Source organism: Rhincodon typus, chromosome 20 (assembly GCF_021869965.1).
Source record: "Rhincodon typus isolate 14 chromosome 20, sRhiTyp1.1, whole genome shotgun sequence".
Taxonomy (NCBI): Eukaryota; Metazoa; Chordata; class Chondrichthyes; order Orectolobiformes; family Rhincodontidae; genus Rhincodon; species Rhincodon typus.
In genome coordinates, this window is record NC_063351.1 from 33,014,009 (window position 1) to 33,026,803 (window position 12,795).

General features: G+C 41.0%; 1 protein-coding gene across 1 annotated transcript; it reads left to right on the forward strand.

Annotated features, from left to right (window-relative positions):
• The first annotated feature begins 6,484 nt into the window (after positions 1 to 6,484).
• adrb1 (adrenoceptor beta 1) lies at positions 6,485 to 9,278 on the forward strand. The gene has a single exon (XM_020523609.2). The coding sequence runs from the start codon at positions 6,748 to 6,750 to the stop codon at positions 7,978 to 7,980; it is 1,233 nt and encodes a 410-aa protein (XP_020379198.1). The 5' UTR covers positions 6,485 to 6,747; the 3' UTR covers positions 7,981 to 9,278.
• The last annotated feature ends 3,517 nt before the right edge of the window (positions 9,279 to 12,795 follow it).

Sequence of the window (12,795 nt, forward strand, 5' to 3'; positions counted from 1 at the left end):
GAGTAATTTAAAAGTCGCAAACATTTTCATATTTTACAGTTTAATAGACTGTTGGACAACATCATTACTCTGGTACTCAATAAAAAATTAACTATTAGTAGGAACTTTGATGCAAGTTTAGACATAAATTTTGTCAGCCTCTTTTGCATTTTGACACCATGGGTAGAATCTTCCATTCTGAAATACAAGTTCTTACTATCTCTGCTGTTACTTGCTGACTAGTTCTGAAGAATTGTTACTGGACTCCAAAGGTTAACTCCGCTTTCTCTCCAAAGATGCTGCCAGACCGGCGTTAAAGAAAACATGATTTCCTCTCAGGACCACTCCATGATTATGCTGCTGTCAGTGCAGTGCATGTTCTTGTGTGAGGAGTGTAGATAACCTTGCTGTGAGGCAGGCAGCAAGTCGATGCCCCTGCCATTACCTTATATGGTTGAAGACCTTGGTGTCATTTTTGAAAGGCACCTGGAAGGGCATTCACACCCTACAAGCCAGGAACATCACTTGGGTTCTCAGAGTGGATGCCTGCAGCTAAACATTGACTCTTTCACACTTCTCCAGTCAGCCTTCTGAGCTTGGTCAGTGTCCTTGACCTACACCCATTCCACTCCAGCCTCTACCCTCCCCTGGTCATCATCTATTGCCCCCCTGTAACATTGACTACCAAGGCATGGCGTAGGTGAAAGGAGACGTGACTCACTCTAAAGGTCACAAAAATGACACCTGCTGCACGCCACTTCCACACAGTCATGAATCTGAAGGTACATAAAGTTCACTCTTAAAACTTATTCGAGAAGGACAAGTTAATTCTGTTGAGCTTCCCTGTTAGTAAGCATGCAGGACACACAAAAGGGCTCCCTGACACTTGCCTTCAAGAAGCTCAACCTGCCTTTAAAATTGTAAAACTGTAACTGCTGACTTTCATCCTGCTGGCGGGAAAGTTATTTTTGTCCCCTTGCCCAGTTAAGTTACCTTACCCACCCTGTTTTCCACCGCTGGAAGTAGCAGACGTTCCTGCTCTCATTTAACAAAATAAAACAAAAGAACTGCAGATTCTGGAAATCAGAAACAAAAATCAAAAATTGTTGGAAAAACTCAGCTGGTCTGGCAGCATTTGTGGAGAGAAAGCGAAGTTAAGCTTTGGAGTCCAGTAACAATTCTTCAGATCTGGTCAGCAAGTAACAGCAGAGATAGTAAGAACTGCAGGTGCTGGAGTCAGAGATAACACAGTGTGGAGCTCGAGGGACACAGCAGGCCAGGCAGCATCAGAGGAGCAGGAAAGTTGACGTTTCGGGTCGGGACCCTTCTTCAGAAAACAGCAAGTGTCAATTCTGAAGAAGGGTCACTGGACCCAAAACATTAACTATGCTTTTTCGCCACAGATGCTGTCAGACCTGCTGAGTTTTTCAGCAATTTCTAACTTTGTTTCCATTCTTCATTATGACGCATGCTTAGTAAGGTTGTTAAGGGCCACACAATGTTTAGGTAAATGGTACTGTAATTCACAATACATCAGTTGTATTTGTTCTTCCTATTCTCTGGTACAATTATAGACATCCTTACAAGTCATTTTTTCAGTATACAGAAGCATAGAATCCCTACAATGTGGAAGCATGCCATTTGGCCCACACTAAATGTCCAAAGAACATCCCACACAGACCCACTTCCCTGCCCTTTCCCTGTACCCCTGCATTTCCAATGGCTAACCCACCTAGCCTGCACATCCCTGGACACTATGAGCAATTTAGCATGGCCAATCCACCTAATCTGCACATCTTTGGACTGTGGCAGGAAACTGGAGCACCCCCTCCGACACAGACACCCACACAGACACGGGGAGAACATGCAGACTCCATACAAACAGTCACCCAAAGATGGAATTGAAACTGGGTCCCTGGTGCTGTGAAGCAGCAATGTTAACCACTGAGAGACTGTGATGCCCCTATACTTACATCCAAATGCATTTCAGTGGCTATGTTAACTTACTTTACATTTAGCTAGCAGAAAAGAATGTTTTTGCTTCCTTATCTCTGGCCACACTGGGACAATTCTGCATAAATTACAATTATCTCAAATTAGCCATTTCATATGTTATCACTTGACACCACTGAAGAGACACAGTCAGGTATCATCCTCAAAACAAATGCTGTTCACCATTTCTGAATTTACTAATTACATTGTCCATCAAGAATTGTCGTACAAATATAAATACAAGTGGATCATTTTTATATAAGCTCTTTTAAAAATGCATTTTGGAGGAAATATTTTAATTATAATGTTTCAAATGAGTGCTAACATCTATCATCTGACCCATAACTAGGACATTATATTCACAATTCAAAAGAAAAGAAGACTTGCAATTATCTATATGCAAATAACATATAAATTGACTTCGATAATCTCATGCTGTCCTAAACTGCTTTATAAACAATTCTGTATTTTTGAAGAATAAACAATATGTACTGAGAATACAGGTTTAAATTAAAAAGGTTAGAAGATATTTCCAACATAAATTCAGATGAGGAATTCTATTCCACTCATTTGATCTTCTCCTTTCAAATATCAAACTTACCAATGTCCCATGACACGCTTTCACTTTGTTCTTTTTTAAATAATTCCAATGGCCAGCCTTAAATATGCTTCCTGCCTTGGTTGACTCTTTCAATTCTGATCAATTTCAAAATAAAGAAACGATTCTGATTGTCTCTGCGGATTTAAACTCAAGATCATTTGGTATATAATGTTGTTCTTGCACAATACTACATTCCACTGTTTATGTGAATGTCCAAATAATTAAAATCCCTTGATCCCTTGAAATTCCCACTTTGGCTAGTTTATTCCTAATTAGTAAATGACATTTTTCTCTATTGAACTTTATTTGCCATAGATCAATACAGGCGCAAAACTCTGAGTTTCCTCAGCGATGTTTTGAGTGCCTCAAATAGATTATTTTAAAACAACAATTTTAAAAATACAGTACAAAATTATTACAGTCATCAGAATTCAGTGAAAAAATATTGAAAACAATACAACATATATGGTACAAAAATAGTTTGATTAATACATTATCAGTTTAAATTATGTAAGACATTTAGAAAGAAAATATAGTATTCAATCCCAGTATGTACTGCACAAGAGTCAGAAATATCAAAAAAAAGTTTTAAGACCACCCAGTTCAAAATTTGTCATTTTCCAACTGTTCAGTTATCAGTACATATTCAAACTTCTAAATATACAGTAGAGTTTGAGAAAAAAATTCATGATTGGAAAAGGAAAAATCTAAATGTACCATGATCTATTCTATTGCAGTTGCTATCTGCATGGATTACCTGAACCAGAAAATTAAGTGCAAAATAATAAACAGGAGAAAACAGCAATGTACAATTCAATCTATAAATGATACAGAACTCAACAATAGTCAATAGGTTCACTGACACAATAAAAATGGATACCTCACACCTCTCTTTCTTCTGTTAAATGAGCTATAATAAGGAGGCAGCACAGCATGGAATGAGTTAACAGGCAGGTATGGGAGGCAGTGAAATATTTCCAGAACTGGTTATTTATTTTTATATTTTTAAATTCTAATGAGATTACCATACAATTAAGATGTGTCAATTATTGCCTATGAAAGAAATGACTGGAATTCAAAATATAGGGCTTAAAAGGTATTGTTTTATCCTTGTAATTACAGTTAACATTGATATGAATGAAGTATTTAGATGACTGCAAACATGGATAACCTTAATAAGTTGTGTTTAGTAACTTGAACAAGACAAACATCATAAAACAGAACTAGAATAAACATCTAGTGCTATAAAAGTGAAAACAAAAGCTTGCAAGAGTTCCGTATCATGTGTTGAGTCATGGATGAGTCAAGCCTTTCAGTTTCTGATCAGAGCTTCTGTTGACCAGCTGCAAAATCTCTTGTTCTGAGAGGTGAGAATGAGTGTGTATTGAAAGGGATTGTCGATTTAAGTCACTACTGTATAAAACATCATTTCAAGAACATTGAGGATAAAAGAGTATTCAGCACACCATACCTTAGACAGTTCTGGAATCATTAGTGGATTCGTTTCTGGTACAAACAGTGTTTTTGGCCTGCCATTATGCAAGTAACAACATTTTGTTTCGTAGGCTGCAAGGGAAGATGAATTGACATTGAATTAACTGCAAGCTAGATAACTGGAAATTGGCTTGTTGTTAAAATGAAGAAATAATGACACATAGACAAAACCTGACTGTGCTCCAATAACAACACCTAGCAGATTTATTCTGGCTCCCCTGCTGTATTTATGAATGATGTGGAGCATTTTCCAATTAGTCCATAACTTGCTGATAGCACAAAGCTAGATGTTGAAGTGATCAATATTGGGGAAATTTGATGAGAGTTCAATGGCATCTATGCATTATGCAGGGGCAGAGAAATGACATCTTAACTATGGAGTAACTTTTAAAAGTTTTCACATGATCCCATGATTAGCTGTTAGTTTCTCAACCAGAGTGTCACTGGCCTATAAACGTGATACATCTGAGAAAAGTAACTGGGAAACTATTTTTCATTTTCAAGTATTATTTTATTTCAGATACTTTTCTTCTTGTCATTCTTTTTCAAAAGGGACTCACTTTAATTAGGTTTTAATTGTTTCAAATATGGACTCCAGAATTGTTCAAAAGATGTCGGAAGTTTTGAAAGGAATGCATGACTGTTGATGGAACTTAATGGGTATTCCTTCTTTAACGTCACTACAAAATAAAAGACCATTCTGTCCAAGTATCTAGATCAGCATTTTTCTCTACTTGAAATGCCTTATTTCTGATTCCTCCTTACACCACTTTTTCAAACAACTTTCCACTTATGAAGTAATTTGTAGAATGTTTCAGCAAATATTATGGGCAGTGTGTGAATCTTCGTTTTATTTCCACCATTCTTTTTTCATCTGTCTAATGGTGCATCTTAAATTTCTAATACTCTGGTCACCCAGTCAATAGCCATTGGAATATCCTGACTCATATTTGGCCAGGGACAATTTTGATAAAACAGATGAGCTTCATTGGAAATACTGAAAACAAAAAAAATTTGGATGGGACTATTAGCCAATTAACAAAAGTAGCCAGGTCAATATATAAAAGTTTTTTAAAAAGGCTCTGGAAAACATATCAACTTACTTGAATAAAAAGTAAAACTTTTTTTTTTATCCTGCATTGTACTCTGGTACTTTTACTTGGAATATTGTGCAACATTTTGGTGCAGTGAAATTTGAGTGAGTTAAGGCTGTTTGGAAAAGGGCAATATAGCATTTCTTTCTGGAAATCTAAACACGCCAAAAGCAAAGAACCAGAACTAAATTAGTTCTCATTCCAAAAATATTGGAAGCATACTTGCCCCCATCAAAAGATTAATGGCAAAGATGTAAGTGAATTACGTATTTGAAGTAATCAGAGAATGAGAGTACGAATGCAGAATTGGCAGGGTGCAGGGAAAATGAGAGGAACAGAAGATATTGTCCCTTTCAACAGAATAAGCCATCAAAAATGTTTAATGCAATGTCAAACAACCACTTTAAAAAAAAAACTGGATGAATACTTCAGTAGTAAAAGTTGACAAACGCTCAGGAATAACAGTCCAGCTCTTTTAAAGACCTGGCACAGACTCCAATAGACCCCTTCAATCCTGATTGATTCTGTCACTCTCAGGAACAAGCGATGTTGTCACTGTCACAGAAATGCATTTTGCGGTATACGATTGGTCAGGGTTGAAAACCAGACGCTATCAATAAGAAAATAATATTTCACTTGTTCATTCTCAGGGCTTAAAGTAAGTTTCATAGTTTTATAAAGTTTCGGGAGTTTTATTCTTAACATTTTATTAGATGCTTAAACAAATAAAAATGTACAGAAAAGTGTAAATTGAACATGGTATATTGAATAGAATGGACTTCGTGGACTCAATTCCTTTTGGTTATTTACTTTCTTGTGTTAAGAAAATCCTCCTGTTAAATGACTTAAGGTCTAAAGTGTAGTTTTAGTTTGAGTGAGAAAGCAGAATGAGGGACTAGCAACTTGAGAACAGTCAGCGACCTCAGGATCCATTCCGAGTTCTAAATCCACAGCAGGGTGTACGTTCTCTGAACTGCAGATAATCTTCTCAAACAGTTCTGATATGGAACTGGGCGGGACCTCTTCCACTGCTACTGAAATTCGAGCTAGCAGCACAGTCTATTCCTGGCCCCCAAAAAATATTTACAGGGACTTACCGTCACTGCCCGAGTGGTTGTCAGCACATTAATCCACGTGAATTCAAAACTAAGTTAAAAAGGAAAGACCCAGTGGGTTAAACGTTTGGAAATGCACATTGTGATTAGTCCAGTCTCGTGTTTCTGTAAAGTTCAGGTTTTTCACCAAGATTTCAGAAGCTGCTTTAAAAATATATACCAGAGATAATTGGTTGGGGAAAAAAAGTTCTTTTTTTCCTCTCTCCCTTAACTTGTACTCAGGGCACTCTCATTGAAGTTAATGCTCTCTAAATGGAAGTTGGAGATGTGGCGTCAGGAAGAGGCTCATTGGAGGAACTCTGTGTGCGACGTGAAAGGGGAGGGCGCTGTGCTGCTCTGACCCCCAGCTACAGGTTGTTGGTGCCGCCACAGCCAGAGGATGAGGGAGGACAGCACCACACGCAGCATCTGCGGGGACAACCTCCGATGAAAGCGACGTGAGCTCCTGGCTCGGTCAGCGGCACTCTACACAATGGGAGACCGCCTGTCCTCTGAGGATTGTCACACTAACAAATCCAGCACCATCCTCTTTGTTAATCCTGCAAACGGGGTAAGTCCACACGTGCCTCAGCAAGAGTTCTCTGAGCAGTGGGTGATAGGGATGGGCACAGTAATGGCCAGCATCGTCCTGATCATTGTCCTCGGAAACCTCTTGGTGGTCTTTGCCATCGCCAGGAACCAGCGGCTGCAGACGCTAACCAATGTTTTTATTGTGTCTCTGGCCTGTGCAGATCTGATTATGGGCTTGTTGGTGGTGCCTTTCGGGGCGACCTTGGTCGTTCGAGGTAACTGGTTGTATGGCTCGGTTTTCTGTGAGATCTGGACTTCGGTCGATGTCCTGTGTGTGACGGCGAGCATCGAAACTTTGTGTGTGATCGCCATCGACCGCTACGTGGCGATCACTTCCCCGTTCCGCTACCAGAGCTTACTGACGAAAGCCCGAGCCCGGGCCATCGTGTGTGTGGTCTGGCTCATCTCTGGCCTCATCTCCCTGCTGCCCATCATGATGCACTGGTGGAGGGATGACCAACCCGACGCCATCCGCTGTTACAATGACCCCTGTTGCTGTGACTTTGTCACGAATAAAGCCTATGCCTTGGCTTCCTCCATCATCTCCTTCTACCTGCCTTTACTCATCATGATCTTCGTCTACGCCCGCGTCTTTCAAGAAGCCAAGAAGCAAATGAAGAAGATTGATAAGTGCGAGGGCAGGTTTTACACCAGTCACTTCATCCCAAACGGCAGGTCAGCTCGCAGGAGACCCTCCAAGATTATAGCCATTAAGGACCACAAGGCGTTGAAGACTCTGGGGATTATTATGGGAACATTCACCCTGTGCTGGTTACCCTTTTTTCTAGCCAATGTGGCGAAGGCTTTCCGGACTGACATCGTGCCCGGCAAACTCTTTCTGTTTTTCAACTGGCTCGGCTATGTCAACTCAGCTTTCAACCCCATCATATACTGCAAGAGTCCAGACTTCCGAGCCGCCTTTAAGAGGTTACTGTTCTGCCCCGGCCAGGCAGACAGTAATAGACTGTGCTCGGGCTCCGGGGAGTTCTCCCGGTGTTCGGGCATGTTCGGCAACACTCTGGACCCGAGGAGCCTGGAGACATGGTCAGAATGGAACAGGAGCCAGGAGGCGAACGGGGGCGGTTTGGACAGGCACATGGGCGAGAACCCTGAAGACCAGGAGTCCCAGTTCTAGCGCGGGTGGAGTGCGGGCAGCAAGTCCAGCATCTCAGACAGAAACGTTCAGGTTCCGTGGAGAAGACAAAAAAAAAAGCGTTGAAGACAGAGCAGTGAGTGCGGGCGAACGGTCCCACACCCACTCAGTATTGTAGGAAACAGGCATTGAAACCCAGCACAGACCAACTCCGCGGCGGATTCCTGCCGCAAGCGATCGTTCCCCGCAATTCTGGAGAACGGAAGGCCAAAGTAGATTAACACTAAGGTTTGGATTCGGAGCGATCATAGACTGTAGAAGAGGACACGCTTTGCCGGGATGCGCTGACTTTCATCGGACGAGCCAGCAGCCCACCGTTTTGCAACACGAATGGTGTGTCCTGGTTAAATCACATTCCATGGTCAAAGGCAGTTTCCAACGTGGATTAAAGAGGAGCTCTCGGTTACATGAACAATCGCCGTGTCCCCAGAATAACGGATCGTTAAGGTCATTGTGTTATTATTTTCAACGTTTTGGATTATGTTAGAGAGAAACCACAAGTTTCATTTTAAAACAATTTGAATAAACAAAGGTCCACCGTCTAAAACAAAATATTTCAGATTTTCTAACAGCTGGTCAATGATCTGTCAGTGACCGAGCCTCGTATAGGAGTGGACATTCGGAGCAAGACATGGATCAAGGTGTTGCTGCCAATTTCGTGAAACCCCTCTCTCACTGTAAGACTGTGTTTTGAATAACACTACCTCCAGCTGTACAGATTGTGTACAGATCTATTTATATTAACCATTGTTTATATTAAACAAATCGCATTTTATATATTTAAAAATAGACAAAGCGACACGCAACCTCAGAGTTGACCAGTAGAAAAGATGAATGAACAGGGGTCAGTTACTTATTTAAATAATTTAAATTCCACACAGGACCAACTTCACCTGCACTTTCCTAAGTGTGGAAAGTTGGTATTTCTCAGTACGAAGATTATGTGCGGCACGCTGTTAACATTGGTGAATATTTTACAGCGCATCTTAGTATGGATAGAATCAAGTAAAAATAAAACTCCGGGTAAGCTTTCGAAAACGAAACATCGATTTCGGCGAGAGTGGGTGCAGAAAGGGGTACTCGTGTTGAATGGTGATGTACTGCAATGTTTGCCTGAAAAGCCAAAAAAGCGTTTCCCCACCCACTCGATATGAAATTCACGTTCAGCTGTGTGATGTATTTGTCACAAAGTCTGCTTTCTCGCACATATTTATATAAAATGCGGCTCAATAAAATGTGTGGATATTTGGTATATGTGCAATAAACATCATTTAACATTACACGTGTACATTTATATAACTTACTGCAAAAGGTTGACAGCAGTGTTTGCCCGCGCTTCTACTGTCATTCACAACACAGGCTTGTTCCCAAAAACATGTTATTCAGTGCAAGTAATTTGTTTCATTTAAGTTTGCAATGTATATAATAACTTAGTATCGTTCCAATTTTAAAATGTGCAAAAAGCAGCAGGTTATTCGAGTGAAAGAAATGGTGAACAAGTTTTATCCAATGCTTACTCCCAGCCTGATATAATCCCTTACAAATGTCACAGCATGTTTTTGGTCTCTCTGGAGATAAAATAAGACCAGATTATTGCCGCCTCCAGGTTACATTCGGAATGCCCACGAAATTCTAACTGTGGCGACCGACGTTTAAACCAATAGTCTAGCTTACATATTATTACCAAAAATGTGTTACCCTCGTCAAATTCATCAGGAAGGTTCATAGCTCGATCTTACGCTAATTTATTTATTTTCTAATCAATCTGTTCAAAGCTGTAATAGTACACGTTTGGCTTCCTAGCTCAAAGATAGGACATTACCACAGCACCACAAGAGCCCCCTTCCGCACTTTTTTTTTTCCTTTTTCTATCATGGAGAGTGAATTTAAATTGGCAGAAGACTGGCATAAGTACCTCAGTAGGAAACCACGATGGATCATCCACTCAGCACCTCTGGCTGGAGATGGTGCGAAAAGGCAGGCACGGTGGCTCAGTGGTTAGCACTGCTACCTCACAGCGCCAGGGATCTGGATTCGATTCCACCCTCGAAGTTTGCACATTCTCCCCGTGTCTGCGTCGGTTTGCTCCGGTTTCCTTCCACAGTCTAAAGGTAGATGGGCCAGGGGAATGAGCGGGATGCTCTTCAGAGGGGCGGTATGGACTTGTTGGGCCGAATGGCCTGATTCTATGATCTATGTAAACGCTGGAATATCTGTCACGCTGTTTTATTTTTCAGACAGATCGAGTCAGAACAACTGTGAGGATATTTACTAATATTGCTTACCGCGACCGCTAAAATTTATTGTTTGTTTGGCAGCGTTAACATTCCTAACTGATTTATGACAAGCGGCAGCAAAGCGAACTGGGAGGTTAAATTAATTCCCATTCTTACTGATCACCCCACCAACCTCCCATCACAGCTCAACAGTGGCAAAACGCAGATAGAAGTGCCGCATTTCCCACGAGTCAGGAAAATTGTTTTAAAACTGAAGAGATGACAAAATATTCCAAAAGTCCACTTCGAAAACGGCACGCCTGTTTTTTTTCCCTTTTAGCAGTTTAGATTTTTCCATTTTGACTTGCGTGTGATGTAATGCAATATTTGAAAAGATCGAAAACTAAAAGGGTTACAGAAGTGCCTCAGTTCAGCATTGGATGTAACGCAGATTATAAAAGTGACTCCCAAGCCGCCTCGCGTTGCTATACGGCCCGCTTGTAGTTTCATCAACAATTTGACACAGGCATTTTAGAACAGAGCTCCTGAGGAGCGGGCAACGCTACCATCAGCGCTGCAATGAACTTCTGCGGGAACCAAATCAATTCTATTGCCCGTGTACTCTGCCCGAGGCAGCTTCTTGGCTCATTGGTTGCCGAAGCCTCATTCTGGCCCCTGTGGCCTGGCAGTTTTTGTCAGCAGTGGTTTATCCTTGCTCTGGGTAAGGAGGGAGGGGGGTGGCAAGATAAGGAGGCAGGAGCAGGAATGGAAACCACATTGCTGGCACTATTCTGAACTCATACATCACTGAACCACCATTAGACAGTTCTTACTGTGGAGAAAGAAACAGGGTCTAGAGAACGCAGCAAAACTTCTATGTTTTAAAAACAGTTCACATTACAGAAGAGGAAGTTCGGGAGGTCTTAGAGAATATAAAGGTGGATAAATCTCCAGGACCTGATCAAACGTGTCCTAGAATGTTGTGGGAAGGAAGGGAGGAAATTACGAGACCCCTTGCAGAAATATTTGAATCATCTATAACTAAAGGCAAGGTGCCCGATGACTGGAGTCTGGCTAATGTTGTACCTTTGTTTAAGAACGATCATAAGGAGAAACCGGGGAACTGTAGACCTACGAGTCTGACTTTGGTTGTGGGTAAATTGTTGAAGGTGTTGAAAGCTAGGATTTATGGACATTTAGAAAGGCAAAAATTGATTAGGGATAGTCAGCATGGTTGTCTGCAAGGAAAATCATGTCTCACAAACTTGATTGAGTTTTTCCAGGAAGTTACCAAAAAGGTTGATGATGGCAGAGCAGTAGACATTGTTTGTCTGGATTTTAGGACAGCCTTTGACAAGGTTCCACATGATAGACTAATTAGTAGTTGGGTCACATAGGATTCAGGGTGAGCTTGCCAATTGGATACACAATTGGCTTAACGGCAGGAAACAGACAGTAATGGTGGAGGGTTGCTTTTTGGACTGGAGGCCTGTGACCAGCGGTGTTCCACAGGGATTGGTTCTGGGTCCTCTTTTGTTTGCCATTTATATAAATGATTTGAATGAGAATATAGAAGATACAGTTAGTAAGTTTGCGGATGACACCAAAATTGGAGGCATTGTAGACAATGAAGAAGATTTTCTAAGATTACAAAGAAATCTTGAGCAAATGGGTCAATGGGCTGAAAAGGCCAGATTGAGCTTAGTCTGAATAAATACAAGGTATTGCATTTTAGTACAACAAACAAGGAAATTATACAATCAATGGCAGTGTTGTAGAACAGAGGGATCTAGGGTGCAGGTACATAATTCTTTAAAGTTTGCTTCACCTATAGCCAGGATGGTTAATAAGGCATTTGCCACACTCGCCTTCATTGCTCAGACCTTTAAGTATAGGAGTTGGAGTGTTGTACAGGACATTGGTGAGGTTGTACAGGACATTGGTGAGGCTTCTTCTGGAGTACTGTGTCCAGTTCTGGTTGCCCATTTATAGGAAGGATATTATCAAGCTGGAGAGGGTTCAGAAGAGATTTGATGGTTGCCAAGTATGTAAGTTTTGAGTTATAAGGAAAGGCTGGATAGGCTGGGATTGCTTCCACCAGAGTGTAGGAGGTTAACAGGTAACCTGATAGAAGGTTATAAAATAATGAGGTACAGATAGAGTTGATGGTAGTTGTCTTTTCCATAAATTGAGGAATTTCAAGACTAGGGGGCACATTTTTAAGGTGAGAGGAGACAGATTTGAAAACGACGAGGCAATTTTTTTTACAGAGGGTGGTTTGCATGTGGAATGAACCTTCCTGATGAAGTGGTGAATGCAGGTACAATTACAACACTTAAAAAGATGTTTGGATGGATAAATGAATAGGGATGTGAGCCAGGAACAAGCTGGTGGGACTAGTTTAGTTTGGGATTATGGTCGGCATGGACTGGTTGGACCGAAAGGTCTGTTTCCATGCTGTATGCCTCAATGACTCTATAAAAGTGTACTACTACTTTAAAATAAAAATAAGAATAAAAATGTAGAAGCTAATTTAGGGTAGGGTAGGCAGAGGGTAACACTATATTTAGAAAACAAGCAA

Coding starts and splice junctions, on each gene's coding strand:
- adrb1 (XM_020523609.2), top strand. CDS start 6,748: ATGGGAGACCGCCTGTCCTCTGAGGATTGTCACACTAACAAATCCAGC.